This window comes from Corvus kubaryi, unplaced genomic scaffold (genome assembly GCF_017639235.1).
Source record: "Corvus kubaryi isolate FWS band 111438036 unplaced genomic scaffold, C.kubaryi_AGA036_p1.0 37385, whole genome shotgun sequence".
NCBI classification, from domain to species: Eukaryota; Metazoa; Chordata; class Aves; order Passeriformes; family Corvidae; genus Corvus; species Corvus kubaryi.
Genome location: NW_024581127.1, coordinates 25,923,148 through 25,939,842, shown reverse-complemented (window position 1 = coordinate 25,939,842; position 16,695 = coordinate 25,923,148). Strand labels below are relative to the sequence as shown.

Below are 16,695 nucleotides of genomic sequence, written 5' to 3'. Positions count from 1 at the left end.
GTTGACCCTTCTTACATGCACACACACACAAGATTTGTCTCTCCCCCAGCAATTTCCAGTAAGTGAGTTCTACCCCGATCATCAAGACACTTAACCAGGCACTGAATTCAGGAAAAGAAAAGAAAAACTCCTTATGTATATGTGTAAATTTAAGCAGATAAATCAGAATTTAACAAAACTCTTTAACCAGAGACACACAACAAAAATAATCTACAGATATAATAACTTTTTATTTACGTAAGCTGAGGATGTGTATTTGGCTCAGGACTTTTTATCCATGACTTTAAAGAGACTGACTGCAAATAATATTAAAAAAAAAAGTAAAATTAATCAATATTTTCAAAATTGTCACAAATTTTCAATATTTTCAAAATTGTCACAAATTTTGAAAACACTTGTATAAATTCAGAAAACTTTGTGTACCCTTAGAGGGGCATAATTTAGTTACCATTTATAATGATATTTGAAAACATTAGTTCTTTACCCCAAAGTTTCAACATAGACATATTCATGATGAGTGTAATTTCAAGAGGGTATCAAAAATGATCATGGTTAGAAAAATATACATATTTTGCTTCTGGAAAAGAAAAGATAATTTGAAATATCCATCAAATAAAATACTAAATAAAGTCTCTCCACAGATTTTTTTCACAGTCCAAGATAAAATGTATGTTTATACACAGCTTATGCAGTCTGTCATTTTCAAGGTAGAGTCACAGTTTCACCAGTACAGAAGAACAAAATCTGTTGTTGCTCTCCAGACTGTTGGCTGCACCCACGTGTGATTGTTTAGGCAAGCCAAAAGAGTAGAGCCATACAGCGAAACCCAAACCAATCATAAGAAAGGTAGAGAAAACGCAGATGCACAAGAGCAAAGGAAATCACACTGATAACAAGAACATTGATAGGAATAGTGACCAATAGGAATAGACATGAACTCTTTAGTAGCATGCAGTAATTCCTACAGGAAAAATAATCCCACCACACTCCAAGTATTAAAAGGACACTTTCATGGTGCTTTTCATTAATTTTAGAAGTAATATTAAAGATTACTGTCTACTGGAAATAGCCTGGACTGAATTTGTTTCAGTGGATACAGTTTGTTGCTGTGCTTCAGTTCATGGCAGTGTCAAACTTCAGTTGCACACACACCAAGCAAAACAACCCTAAACTTTCAAGGTTTTAAAAGGAAGTGAGATAGGAAGAAATTTTCAAAAACATGCTTTCACTACCTGAGTGCACTGCAGTAGCCAACAAAGCAAAGGTTTAGTTATTACTTGTTAAAATGAAATCTGGTGAAAAGAAGGAATTCAGAAGAGCGACATGGCACTTGCAACAGAAACTGAAATTAGTGACACATCAAGATCTGACATCCTTTATAGTATCTTTTGAAGTGTCAATAGAGCAGTATCCTAGCTGCAACTGAAACAGAACAGAGGCAAATCCTAATGAAATAACCAAATCAAGAATGTTACAATATTTCACAGTAATGAAGTCTATGAAACTACAGAATAGAAAAAAGCATGAAGGATAATAGCAGCATATGGTTTACAGTTTTTACTTCTCAGTTTATTAATATTAGTGGTGCACTCAGCAATGCATAAAGCAAGGAAAGAAATTCTGTCAAAACTGGCAATTATCTACCATGTCAACACTTAATTATGGTCCTTGTAAACAGCTAACTCCTTTTTGAACTTAAATTGCAAAGAAAAGAATATTTACATATAATATATATGTATATAACCACAAAACCAAAATTAAGTTAAAACCTTATCAAGGAAATTGCATTTTGAGGAGAACATAATACAATATTAAATAGTACATGTCCAAAGATTTTGAAGGCATTGTGATCTTCATGCTTTCTCCCTCCAGTCATTTCCCCCTGGATTTTAATAGACTAAATACTTCATTTCAGAGTAAATAAGTGGAAATATTATAGAGCAGCTCCGGTAAAGAATAGCTCCACTACTGAAAATTGCTCGAGGTGTGGTGATCCAGGACTCTGACTTAAAGCAAAAATAAACAGCATATAAGGCCACAGCAAAGAAGTGGCCAATCAATACCATTGGTTTAGGAGATAACCTGCATTAAAAATAAACAGATAAAACTAGTAAATAAACAGAATCAGAAAGGACTTACAAATTTCCATTTTACCAATACAGATCTCCACTCAAGATCACACACCCCCTTCTGATTTCGGCAGATCTGGTCCTGCCAACTCAATTGAAAAATACAAACTTGGTTCTCTTGGGCTGCTCCACACTCTACATTTACTTCTACAGCACAGCCAACATACACTGCTGCTTTCCCCTCATTTCTAGGACTCTTTGTCTACCTTATCTTCCACCAGAAGAATATTTTAAACAGGCTTTTCAGTTTTAGCTCTCATTCCAAAGAGAGAGAAATATAAAACCACTCATTCTCATATGTTCAGAGTAGTAGGATTTACTGTGCATTCACAAGTTTCAGAGGGGTCATTCAAACACCTTCATACCTAGAGATTTCCCAGCTCCTTACAGCTTTTTATGGGAGGCCTCAACTTCACTACTCTCAGTTTGTCAAGTAGGAAACATCTCCATCAGCTGCTCTGCTGGTCTGGACCCCTCTACCTCATTCACACTCCTGTGCCAACTACACTAGGTGCCACTAGCTTTTAGTGGCCATTTTTACACGGAAAATAATAATTAAAAAAATTAAAACCAAAACCAAACAATCTCAGCACTTAAAGACAGTTTCTAATAAAGCTCCAACCTTTAGTATAATCTTAATCTAGACTCATGTGGGCCATCCTCCCTGTGTTGAGCTGTCTGATGGGGAGCAAAGCAGATCTCACAGGGGCTCACAATAACCACTGCCAGCACAGTGAACTTACACTGAGAGCAATCCAACAGGACCTGAGACACATTCTCCTCCAAGTCTGAAGTAATGGAAACAGGCTTTCTTTAGCTGATGCAAGGAATCTACAAAATGAATTAAAATGAATAAAACAAATATAATCAACACATACTGAAACATTTTTCTGCATACACAATACTAAGTCCAGGATTTTGGTAGCTGTTGTTCTGTTCTCTTGAGCTGGACTTTAAGCTGCTTTTATTTATACAAAGGATAGTCTTACAGAATATCTACATATTTTTGTATTAACTGACTATTGTTTTCTTCGTTTTGGAGTTTTTCTTTGGTTTGTTGTTTAATACTAACTCCAGACTTGCCTTCACATTGCTAAAATTCTGTCTAAAAAACTAGGCAGAGAACACAAGAAAACTTATTAAAATTCCTTGATTTATATATTTTTAATATATAACTATATATATATATATACACACACATATGCATACACACACACAGAGACATGCCCATGCCCTTCCCAGTCATATTTATTTACCAAGTTGAAATTAGTCAGAGGTTATCTTTAAGATATATTTACCATCTGTGGCAGCAAATAGTTCATAAAGTGCCTGGGCAAGAACATTCACTACAAAAGAATGAGATTTTTTTCTCGACCAGTAAAATGTTCTTTTTGCCTGAGGAAAAAAAATAAAAAAAAGTAGTATTTCTGTCAGTAAATACAAAGGAACATTCAAAAGATTCCCAAAGAGGTGGCAAGAGTCATGCTCATGAACATGTAGAAGGAATTTAGTGATATGCTAGATCGATTCCAAGCTAGGTCATTAAGGAAATTTGGAAACCCGTTGAACCAGTTATCCAGGTTCCTCTTGCAATAATATAGGGGAAAAAAGGTAGCTTCAGAGCATGCTTCATCTCATCCTAGGTGGGATACAGCTGAAACTTGAAGGATAATGCTCAGCTAGTTCCCTCAATTGACTGATAATAAGTAGGAAATAACTGGGAGTCCGAGGTGACTAGCTGAGATGGAGGTATCTGCATGTGGTCAGAGAAGTCCCAAACTGTCCTGACATTCAGGGCTCCTCAAAGTGATTCTCAATTTTCAAATACACTTTTTGAATCATCTACTTGTAGTCTACAATTATACTATCTGTAATTTAGGCAATATGTCTAATTCCATTAAAAGCAGTAAGCAAATAAATAAGAAATCTTATTATCTATTCATCAGAATTTTGGGACTAAGTCTCACTGAAAAAATAAACCTTGCATGAATACTGATTGTGTAGATCCTGGGAGAGAAGGATGCTTTCTAACTTACTACTCAGAATAATGCAGCAGGAAAGAGGCCAGCGGAGCACTGAGATGTCTCTTGAAAGACTGGGTACACAAGCTCATTATTGTCCAAGTTCCAGTCACACAAGTGTAATGGTCCAAACCCACCATGTTTAGGATCAATCTGGTTACAAATACATTATTAAAATGGGAGTATCAGGTTATCCTAGCAAAGCATCCTGACTAGACACAGCACACCAGTCTCCTTAAGTAAAACCCAGCAGGTCAGTGTGCAAAGTTTTGAAACTGCCTCTTGCCACACAGCAGTCACAGCCCACAGCTCAACTGGCAAATGCCTGATGTCTGATTTCAAAGCCAAAGCTTTGAAAACTGCATAAAACTTAGAAGTGTGTCACTAAATTGCAGCAAAAGCTGTCTAAAATAAATCCAAAACAAAGAATCACCTTAAGAACGTCAGCATCTTCATAAAGGTCTGGGATATCCTGAAGCAAACTTCTCCATATTTTAACATCATTTAAAATAACACTCATTCCTCCACCAGTTAGAGGGTGTCTTATATTATATGCATCTCCTAAAAGAAGAACACCTAGGTAGAAGAGAAAAAAACAATAGGAGGCTGCACAACCATTACATAATCTTAAAATTCAAATCCTCTATAAAAAACATCAAACTTACTAAAAATTCATTCCCACTAGAAAATAAGATGAATAACAACTAGAAATTAAAAAACAAAACCAAAAAACCACGAAGTATGTCTTTAAATTAAAAGGCTTAAAATGGCTTTAAGATGATCAAGGTCAAACTATTTTTTTCCCTATACATATGCATGTGTCAAAGAACACGCTTTTTAAGTTAATTTCTTTACTTTTTTAATCATGTTTCTTAAAAAGACCACATTTGTTGAACAACCGAGTAAATTAAATTTACAGATAAAGCAGGCATTGATTTAATATCTGGTGTCAATATAAACATTCCAGTTAAATTATGCCCAAGGTACACATTTTCAAAATATTGTAGTTCATAGAAGATTTATGAGACAGCTGTATTGAACAACAAATACCCATCTATGACAACAAAGTCCGATGCCCCAGAGGATGTTTATAGTACCTTTTTCATTCCTTTTATTTCATAATACACACCTTTCTTGTTTACAGCTGAAGGAGGCAAGAAGCTGGCTGGCATAGTCCTTAAACGATCATTCTGAACTGCTATTAAGAATGGTTCCTTTAAGTGATCTGCAATAACCAAGTACTTTAGTTACAGTAGTTAGACAAAGTCACAAATAATTTGTACACAATCCATTTTAATCTCTTTTTAGAGTTATCACAGAATGGTCTGGGTTGGAATTGGACCTTGAAGATCATGTAGGGGCAACCCCCCTGCCATGGGCAGAGACACTTCCACAAGACCAGGCTGCTCAGAGCCCCATCCAAACTGGCCTTGGACATCTCCAGGGATGGAGCAGCCACAACTTCCCAGAGCAACTTGTTTTAATGCCTCACCACCCTCACAGTAAAGAATTTGTTCCTAATATCTAATCTAAACCTACTGTCTTTCCATTTGAACCCATTCCCCCTTGTCCTGTCACTGGATGCCCTTGTCAATAGTCCTGTCCCATCCTTCTTGTAGACACCCTTCAGGTACTGGAAGACCAAAATTAGGTCCCTCCACAGTCTTCTCTTTTCCAGACTGAGCAAAACCAACTCTTGCAACCTCTCCTCATAGGAGGGGTGCTCCACCCCTCGGGTCTACTTAGTGGCCTCCTCTGGACTCATTCCAACAAGTCAATGTCTTTCCTGTGCCAGGGGCCCCAGAGCTTTATATAATCCTTCTGAATTGCTAATCTCACAGATGTGATCTGAACAAACTTGTATGTGTTGTTGTGTAGTGTGGAACCAAAGAAGGGGAAATGGTTACTGAAACAGTGACCACACACATGGAAAAAGCCACACAGTTCTATGAATTCAATGAAATGTGTCTTTTTTTTTGACATATTTAAATGTGACAATTCTCTAGAAGTCTTTCTAGGCTTACCAGGTAGTTGTGGATAAATGTTCTCAATCATGTATTCCTTTAAATTTTTTGGCATTTCTCCTCGAATATCAACAAGAATCCGAGTTTCAGTTGAAGAAATCTTATAGATTAGCACTGGACTCGTTTTAGCTAAAACAAGTTCAGCATAATTAGCTTTAAACTGTGATGCATCCTTAAAAAGGAAAGAAGGGGAAGAAAGATTGATTAATGAAAGGATATTAAACATCAGACATACAAAATAATTTTCTAAAACACTTTTAAATAAAATCCTATATCATATTAAGTTCGTGTTATTATTCTCTTAAATGAAGAAATGTTTTCAAGAAGAAAGTTCTGAATTTTAGTGTAGCAACAATTCTTTTGCCAATACATTTTAGTATTTACTAGAATCGCTAACTTATCCATTTCATTTGAATACCTCATCAATATTTAGTATATGCCATTGAAAACCTGTAATGTAATAAATGTAGGGGTTTTCAGTAAGATCATTTTGTTCTCTTTTCATAAAGAAAGTGGTGGGAGGGAAAGAAAAACACCAGTCTAAATATAACTACTTGGAGATACCAACTGAAGAAAAATCACAGTGAGGTCTTAAAGGAGATTCCAAAAGTAGAGAAACTTAGGTAATACTAACTAGGTTAGAGACCCAAAAAGTGCTGAAGGTCCTACAAGTCAGTGTTCCCACTCCAATGAAAATTCTGTTAGCTTCGTTTCATTCTCCCTTAATTACTTTTGCTGTTAATGCATCAATTAATGCAGCAAACACAAAGATCCAGACAGGATTTCTACCTGGATTCTCCAACCACCCAGCTACCAACTCAGATTCCAGTCCAAAACCAGGATACCACCTTCTCTCTTGAAGTTTATACGTCCTGAAGGCAAATGTGTACCTGTTTACAAGGTATCCCACCTTCAGATATTTGGAGTATTCCACCTTCTGGAGTAGAAAACATAGGTGGTTTGACTCACAGTTGCTAGGATGATTCAAGATTTTTACTCCCTGAACAAATACTGTTATAAAATAAAAATAACTATTGTAAAAAAAAAAAAAAAAAAAGAAAAAAAGGAGTGTCACCACCTTAGGCACCAGTATCTTAACACAAGCCTGTCAAGACACCTATGTCCAGGGAAACAATTTTACCAGCTGGGTTCCAGGTTTACAATGGTGCCTACTTTTGATCCAGAGCTTAGTGCTAAGACACAGCACTAATATAAAGTAGTGGCTATGTGTGGTCTAAGATGCTGAAATGTTTTTTCTTAAAAAAAAATTCTATGAACTAGTCTAGTGAGTCCAGCGCTCAGTTTAAAGTAGTTATGCTGAATCACAGTCCATTATCTTAAACACTCACTTGTTCAACGATATATATGCTTAAGGTTAACCCTATCCTCCACTCCTAAAATCAGAAATCTAACTTTTAACAACCATATCCACTTTAAAAAACAAAGCCGAAGCAGGCTCAGAGATACTTAAAGTGTTCTAAGAGTTGAAAATCTGATCTGTAAGTGTAACTCACATGTTAAGTCTGACACAGTTAAGTTCAACTATCTCCTAAAGCTGGGACAGAATATACATCAACACTTCAAGAGTTAAAAACATAGAACAAAGTTTCCAAGCACTTCTCAAAGGGACACAGAAACTGACAGAACAGCTGGATAAATACCTAAAAGCACAGCTCTAATTGATTCTGTTGGAAAAGGAAATGAATAGCAACATACTCAGTGAAATTCAGACCCACATTAAGAAGCAGCAGCATAGTGGTTTATACAGTATTATACATAAAAGTTACCTTCAAAATGCAACCAACAAAATGGGATGAAACAGTAACTTTGTTGGATACCAAGTTTTTCCTGAACTTGGAGAACAATCCATCAGCTACAACTGTAAGTGGAGCATGAAGTTCCTGCAGCATAAATTAAAAATAAAGGTATGACACTGACAATTTTGCTTCAGAACAATGAGAAGCAATTCTCAAGCTCTCCTTTACAATTGTAAATGAGATGTTTTAAAAAACAGTAAGCATCTAAGAGGATCACAGGCCATATTAACAACATATCTATCAAGAAATACTGTGGGTTTTGCCTTCCTTATATTCATACTTATGTGTTTGCTACACAAGCTGATCTAACAATATACTACCGCTTTTTTAGACATATTCAGAAAACACAGCTATGGGAACTGTGCAGAAAGTTGGCTTAAAAAAAGACAATAAAAAGGAGTATTTGCTCCCTTCAGGCTGTAATGCTCTTCATAAGAAAAAAGAAAACAAAGAAGAATTTCAAATTAAAGAACTATGCATAAGCAACTAAAGAAAACCAAACCAAAGTGTAACAAACTGACAAGCAGTAAGCATATGGGCTCTTCTTTAAAAGACCAAGCAGGGAACTCTGAGCAGTTCCTAGTCTACTTTGGAACATAGGGCATAGGCTGGAGATTCCCATCTTCCCCATCAGAGCATATCTCCATAACTTTAGGCAGCAAAGGAACTTCAAAGTCCACAAAGAAGATTACAGATTTGCTTTTCCTGAAGAATAGGCAGCATATCCAGAACTTCAGTACAGAGGTTCTACCCAAACTGGTCTTTTCTAAACTTATTAACTTCACACAGTTTCATGGCATATAGCCAGCAGTTTAGCTTTAAAATATGCCAGAATTCTCTTTCTGTCATCCAAGGAATGACCAGACAGAGCTGTCTCTATGAATAGGTAACTTTTTCATTTTCAGTCGCTCACTAGATGGTGGCAGTATATGTGGAAATGCAGACCACTATACACAGGCAAAGAACAAATCTTAATATTGTTTTTTTCACCAGGAACTCTCAAAAGATTTTAAATTCCAGACATACGACTAATGAAACAAATAATGAACTGAATTCTCCACAGACACTGAAAGCAGAAGCCACATAAAAAGTTATAACAAGAATTCCCATATTCTAGTATGTGCTGGAAAATAATCTCCCTTTATTGAATCTTTCACTTCCTTAATAACTGCATTATTCCTGTACCAATGCTCTGAAATACAAGGGGTTTTTTAATTATATATATATATTAAACAACCCTCAATTTTCTCAATAGCTTAACAAAGATTATAACAGAAAACTCTTACCTTAGTGTCTCCAGTTTCTTTGTCCTTGTACTGAACGCCCACGACACAGTCATCTTCCTCAAGTAACTGTAACACAGTCCCTTCAATGAATTTTGCACTGAAATGGAGGGATTAAAACAGAAGAGGATTCATGATGACAACATTTCAAGGCACTAGATACAGAAAGAAAACCAAATTTTCGACGATCTTGTCTCTGCCAACATGGTTTAAATTTTGCAAAAAAAGTAATCGTGAGCACTTTCTGAAGTCACATTAAATGTCAAAATGTGTTGGTCATAAATTTCACTTTGACATTACCTTTGGTTTTATACCTGAATATTCTAAAAACCATACTGTTTATCATAAACACCATGCCACTTAGCAGAGTCCCCAGCTGTGCCCCACGGCCCGGTGAGAGATGCTGAGAGGAGTTTCACAGCTAATAATGGTCAGAAATCAGGCAGCTGACTGAGTCATCCCTGCTAAATGCTGGGAAGTGGCTGACAGTGCAGGTGAGACCTAACTCCAAGGAGAATTAAAGAGCAGGATCAGCAGCACTTAAACCCTTAACATGTACACCAGATAAAAGTCTAATTCTCAGAGCAGTCCAAACTAACCTAACCTGTTTAGGACACAGATATCTAGCTAGTCGCCTCAGGAATTCAGGATAGGGTTTTGTTTTGGTTTGGTTTTTTTTCTGTTTATGCTTTTAAAGTTCTGCTAATGCTTATGCTCATATGGAGCATCCCTTGCTTCTATTGCCCAACCAGAGCTATTTTGGGTTCAGAAATTAAATCTCTGTAAACTTATATCCCTTGTTGGGTCTGAGCTGTTAGACCTCATCACAGCACTTCAGACTTAGCAGCTCGAAATGGGACACTCTTTCCCTCGCAAATATTCCACATCTTGAAGAACTGAGCTAAAGGTGCACATGAGAATACAACAGCTGCTATTTTAGGCTCTTAGAAGGAACATGAGCAGTTCAATTAATGTTTCTTTACATGTCATCCAGCACGGACATTTCCGAGCAGATCGTGACTGGCTTAATTTGCCAGGCAACAGGCATGTTGGCTGTATCAAAATATGAATGTTATGAGTGAGCACACAACAGAAACCTCAACAGCAAAGGAGTGCAGCAGCATGCCAAGGAATCAGATTCCTGCAGATCCTATTGGCTTTAAGATTCTTTTATAGTTGTCAGTTCAGTTACCTATGTAAGTGCTTACTTCTTCTGGTTGTCATCCTCTATAAATCAGTTTATAATTATATATAATTAGTTTATTATTATAAACCAATGATGCCCTACTTCTTTCTGTTGCAAAAAGAACTTTACTCATCTGAAATACATTCATATTGCCTAGTACTTATAAAGAGGATATACCAATCAGTAAAAATTATCCCCTATATCTTCAAAAACTTTGTAATAAAAACCAAAATCTCCTGGCACTATTAAGAGTTCTTGATCTTTTACTGCACATAAACATGCAGTTTTCTATGCCACAAACTAAATGTCAAGCAAGCATAAGCATACACAAAACAAACATTAAAGAGTGTGTAGAAAATGGGAAAAAACTAATTTAAGTCACAAACAATTTTGCTTCAAAGACTGTGTACAGCTACTTGGGAGTTTTTCCCACAAGCTGAGAATCAGATGCCCAAATTTCATTGAACTTAGAGACTCAACAAGGCTTTAGCTTTCAGAGCTAGTGAAAACAGTTGCCATTAATTTTAACTGTACTACAGAGCTGCTATCTTTAGTACCACTTTTAGTAATTCATATGATATAATAAAAATGAAAGGAGAAAGCAATTTTACAGTTCAGAATAAAGATGTTCAGAAAAATATGGTAATGCCATATTTCCCTTGTAAGGGGACATATGGTGTTATGATATTCTTAGGGGAAAAAATTATTTTGGGGGGAAGAAAAGACAACACAAAAAAAAATACCACACAGAAAACAGCACCTAGAATCTATTTTGTTTCAAAAAAAGTTTACTTCTCATCTCTTGTATAAAAGAAAGAAAACAGCTAGGAGGAAATACCAAATACTATTTTTTCTCTTCATGATGAAAAGAAGCTGTCTTCAAGATTCTGAAACATACAAGTTAGTAACTGGAAAAAGCTACTTCCATTTAGTGCTTCTTATTAGTTATTTTGTCTCACTTCTTGTTGTCAAAAAAGAAAGCAAAACAACATGCAAATGTAAACACTTGATTTCTACCATCACTAATAACATCAGGGAAAAGCTACATGCTACTGCCCAGTGCAGGAGGGTTGGACTACATGATCTTTAAAGGTCATCCCTTCTAATCCAAACCATTCTGTAATCTAAGAAATTGTGCCAGATTTGCCACTCATGTCTTGTCCAAAGTTCTGTGCACTGCTCACCAAGAAGAGGTCACTACTTCTGGTAAAATGCCAAACCCAAGAATCAGCAGAAGAGAATCAACCCTTCACCTGTGAACTGTTCTCTCACACAGATGGCCAAATACGTTGCCTAATATTTAAAGCACATACTCCTGCAGTTTAAAGATTAAGTTGTCACAAAGGGTGATATATATGCGATATATATGATGTGTATGTAACTTATGAACTTGTCTACAGAGAGCAGAATGAATAACTATAGCTGCTACTTTCTCTCACTCTTGTTGATCACAGCCCTCCGTGGTGGCACAGAGGGAAATGGTTTAGGAATCTCATGCAAATGATGGGAACAATGCTTCTGAATCTCTGGATCCCAACTGCTCTGTCCACAACATGACTCACTTGGGCTCTGCCATAGCTGCCCTTCGGAGACCCATGATAAACTGGCCATGATGAAAAGATCTTCCACTGGCCACATGTCCGTCTTCAGATGTTGGATAAGGAATCTCAACTTCCAACTTGCTCTCCAGGTCATGAATTATGTAACCATTTACTATTTGTGAATCAATACCTTCTACCGTATCTGCAAGATATAAGCCAACAGATGGGTTAAAACAAGTCTTTAAGAAAGCTTAATTATTTATGAAAGGCATTTCTTTACATAGGATCCAATTTTCTTAAGCACAATACACATTTTGAAAGAAGAGTATTTTCAAAACAGCAAGCTGGAAATAAGCAAGCAATTTTAATTCAAATGTAAAGCGCAGATAATGTTTTTCTTAATTTTTCCTGTAGGCATGCTTTTACTAAATACATCGTTGAGTGTAGTAACTCTTGTGTTACAGATCTATATACATTTTCAAATGTACTCACCTTCAAGACCCAAGTCTCGAAGAGCATTAAATCCTCCAGGTTGCAGCAATTCTCCAACTATCCTGTCAGGTTCTTTCAGGTCCCGCTCTATCACAGTCACCTTCCTTCCATCCCTTGAAAGCACCGTGGCCAAGGAAGAACCAAGGACGCCTGACCCCACAATGATAATTTCTGGATCATACCGGGGTGACAATGCTGCATTTGGAGCGGTCTCTGTCAGATACACATCTGAGAAGTTCACTTCTCTTTTACCCTTTAGAAAACAAAGCCAACAAAGTTACATGTGCCTATGGATCTGTACCATAACCCTGTCAAGAGCTGACTTTGGAGCACTCTGAGCCAGTGGATTGAGGGTGCATTGGTAGTTGGAAGGCATCTTCCAGTTTAGTTTTGTCCAAAATTGAATCAGTCATACTCTACAAAGCAACAAAAGCACAACAAGCAGAGGAAAGAAAAACCAACACCCCTGCAAACAAAATCAAGACCCTGGTTAAACCTGCCCTCTTGATCAAAGACAAACCAAAACAAAGCTGTCAGAGAGACTGAGAGCTGCTATAAAAGGCAGTAAGAAAAGGCTGTCCCATATTCTTGTCCTGTGAAGTAAGACTGATACCTTCATGCCAGTGAACCACCACAGCATGAAGGCCTTAGCACTTTACAATGAAAAAGGTACTAGATTTACTGGAAAACGTATTTTTCTAGAAAACATATTCCTTTTTAATTACACTCTAAGTGAACCTACCTAACTAACAAAATAGCAACTTATGGTAATATTCAACATGGAAAAGTGTCAGCAAAAGCAGGTGCCTGGGAAATATTATTAAGAAGTGGTCCTGAAATGAAAACTCATCTAACAATTAAAAGTATTACCAAAATCACCATTCATCTACATTTAAAGCTGTTAAGAATTGACATACATTGGATTGGGCATCATTTAATAAAGAAACTGGTATCTTAAACCAGCTATATTATAGAACCTTTGAAACACCACCTAATACACTTCAAAGTAAAAAATAGTTTTAAGGGCAACTCCAGTGCAAAGCTGCAAGTCATTTGTCCAGCCGGCAGATGAGAGTTCAGTTCAGTCTTTCACAAATGCCTCAGCACTGCAGTGCTGACATTGGTTAAAATACGATTGCATCAGTGAAACAACACTGACATCAGAATTTCTAGTGGCACAGTGTCATGTTTATATCTACAATACAGCAAGGGAGTGCAAAACTATCTGAATTCAGGTAGCACAAGAAACTGGCAAAGGCAGGCTTTAACAGAAAAACAAAATAAAAATCAAAAACCTTTGACTTGCAGTCAAAACCAGTTTCATGTTCTTCTGTGCTCATGTGAAAATGCCCAGAAGTACATAGGAAAGTAGCCAAATACTGCTGACCACAGATGTACTGGATATCTATGTCCAGTTCATAGCCTTGGATGGCAGGACTCCTGCTAAGCTCCAGGCACCACCTACAGCTCTCCGCTGCCCCAGAGCAAGGCTAATGCTGGGCTCAAGGGAACAGACTGACTATCTGAGCAGGTTCTGTACCAATTGTACAAGCAATAGGTCAGCAATAATTTCCCAGTAACTCTTATTTGCAGTTGTCTAAACAAATGTATTTTATCCATAAATATTAGTAAGCTCATTAGAGAGTTACAGAAAGGCAGAGGTTGGAAAAGGTCTTTGGATGTCTTTGGACATCATCTGGTCCCCTGTTCAGGCAGGGTCAGAGCAGACTGGCCTGGACCGTGTTTTGGATACCTTCAAGGATGGAGACTCTACCACCAAATGTTGCATTGCTCAGTCACCCTGACAGTAAATAGGGCTTCCTGATGCTCAGAGCAAACATCCTGTGTTTTGGTCTGTGCTCATCACCTTTCATCCTGTCACCTTGGCCCAGTCCTCTTAGCACCCTCCCTTCAGGTACTTACATACATTGATGAAATGATGAACCCCCTTAGCCTTCTCTTCTCCTGGCTGGACAGTCGCTCAGCAACTTTCCTCATAAGAGAGATGCTCCAGTCCTTTATCACAGACTAGCAACTGAACATATTTTTCTGCTCCTATAATAATCCTTCACTCCGAATCTTTCTTCAAACATACTTGATTTGACACTAGAAAATCCCTGGTCTACCACTTAAGTAAGTTTCACTCTTTCTTTTGTCATCCAAAACTAACACAAAATACGACAAATCAAACATCCAGCATCTAAAGACAAACCGTCTCCACCCCTTTCTTAGCTCTTTTCCCACACCAGGGCAGAGGGTCAGTGACCAGAGGGAAGAGCAGCAGGACCTTGCAGCCCATGTGCCGTGTCTGAATCGAACCTACCTTTCTGGATTTGGGTTGTTCAACTTGTTGAGATCCCGGGGTGGGTTTGGCCCAGAAGAAGCCAACCAGCGGCAAAGTTGAGAGCACATCAGAGAGCACCCCCAGGTGCGACTTCTGCTTCTGCTGCTGCCGCTGCCTGGGCCCCCTGAAGTGGTACCTGTACGACAGCACCAAGCCGAGCGAGAAAAACACCAGCACGGAGAGCAGTACCTCCTTATTAGCGTAAGTCATGAGGTCTCCACACTTCTTATACACGTATATGAAGGAGGCGATACCCAGAAAGGTCCACATCATGAGGGTCACTGTTCTCGATTGTTGCTCCAAAGCTTCACCGTCGATAGATGCTGCCCAAAGTAGGGTTTCGTGCAAGGGACGAAAAAATGTATGTATTGAAAAGCGACGATTTCCTTTCCAGTGGATGGTGGGGAGATCTCAATGGAAAAACAAGGAGGCCCGCAAGAGGAACAAGCCCCACCTCGCCAGGCTGCCACAGGAGCCTGGACAGAGGTTCCGAAACCGGAAAAAAAGAATACAAAACGTCTTCTCAAGAATTCCCTCCCGGACATGCGATGCCGGAGGAGCTGGAGCTCGTCCCACCGCCCCCCGAGTCACCCTTCCGCCGTGCCCAGCCCCGCTCGGTGCCGGGACTCTCCTCCGCTGGCGGCGGCGATGCGGCCGCAGCCTCACGCCCGGGGATGAGGCAGCGGCGCCGCGCGGGGCGGGGGGAGGACGGTGCACGCCCAGGGAGGCGCGGCTGATGCTCTGCTCTACCTGCCCGCGCCAGGGCACCCCGCAGCCGTCTCACGGAGAGAAGATGCGGTGCCGCTGCCTCCCTCCTTGACCCGGCTCCGGCGCCCGGCGGCGCCTCGCGGCAGGAATGGGGGGTGCGGGAGGGAACAAGGGGCAATCGGGGCGAATGGCGGGGGCGGCTCGCGGGAGGGGCGGCCCGCGGCCATGCTAATGAGTAACGGCCGCCACCGCCCCGCGGGTACCGCGCGCCCGTGCCTCAGCAGCGCCGGCCAATCGGCGACGCTATGCCGAGATGGCGCTATGGCCGCCGACCAATCGGAACGCCGGGAAGGCGGGGCTTGCGCCCGCCGGGCGATGTGACGCGAAGGGCGGGGCGGGGTTGCCGTGGTGACGGGATGAGGGGCGGGGTCGCTGAGGGGCGGCGGGAGGCCGAGGGCACCGGGTTGCTGCCGTGTCCCCTGCTTGTTTGGGCCCGGAAAGCAACACCCATCGGAGAAATCATAGAATCATGGAGGAGTTGGGTTGGAAGGGACATTAAAGGTCATCTAGTTCCAGCTCCCTGCCGTGGGCAGGGACACCTTCCACTAGACCGGGTTGCTCAAAGCCCCATCCAGCCCACCCTTGAACACTACCAGGAACTGGGCATCCACAGCTTCTCTGGGCAGCCTGTTCCAGTGCCTCACCACCCTCATAGTAAAAAATTTCTTATTAATACCTAATCTAAACCTACTCTCCTTCAGTTTGAAGCCATTCCCCCTTGTCCTGTCACTCCCTGCCCTTGTGAAAAGTCGCTCTCTGTCTCTGTTGTAGCCCCTTTACATACTGAGAGGTGCTGTGAGGTCTCCACAGAGTCTTCTCCAGGCTAAATAACCCCATCACTCTTAGCCTGTCTTCATAAGAGAGGTGCTGCATCTCCTTGGATAAACTTTGTGGCCCTCGTCTGGACTCATTCCAATGGATCCATGTCTGTCTTGTCTTGTGCTCCCCACCTCAACAGTGAGGTCTCACCAGAGCAGAGCAGAGGAGCAGAATCACTTCCTTCAGCCTGCTGGTCACACTTCTTTTGATGCTGCCCAGGATGCAGTGAGCTTCCTTTTTTAGCATTGAACTCCTCAAGGGCACTAGACTG

At 39.8% G+C, this 16,695-nt stretch overlaps 1 protein-coding gene across 1 annotated transcript; it reads right to left on the bottom strand.

Annotated features, from left to right (window-relative positions):
* Positions 1–211: 211 nt before the first annotated feature.
* SQLE (squalene epoxidase) lies at positions 212–15,770 on the bottom strand. The gene is made up of 11 exons (XM_042036143.1): positions 14,817–15,770; positions 12,494–12,746; positions 12,023–12,203; positions 9,278–9,374; positions 7,962–8,075; positions 6,175–6,346; positions 5,280–5,375; positions 4,584–4,726; positions 3,428–3,524; positions 2,873–2,960; positions 212–2,082 (listed from the first exon to the last, which is right to left on the bottom strand). Exons 1-11 carry the CDS (start codon positions 15,108–15,110, stop codon positions 1,890–1,892), a joined length of 1,728 nt encoding a protein of 575 aa, XP_041892077.1. The 5' UTR covers positions 15,111–15,770; the 3' UTR covers positions 212–1,889.
* Positions 15,771–16,695: the final 925 nt, after the last annotated feature.

Bases quoted from the DNA above. Each gene is read 5' to 3' on its own strand.
- SQLE (XM_042036143.1), bottom strand. From the start codon at position 15,110: ATGATGTGGACCTTTCTGGGTATCGCCTCCTTCATATACGTGTATAAG. The intron at 9,375-12,022 runs GTGAGTCATGTT...CCTCCATTTCAG, and splicing joins GCAGCTATGGCAGAGCCCAA to TGCAAAATTCATTGAAGGGA. The intron at 5,376-6,174 runs GTAAGCCTAGAA...TGGTTATTGCAG, and splicing joins CATTTATCCACAACTACCTG to ATCACTTAAAGGAACCATTC.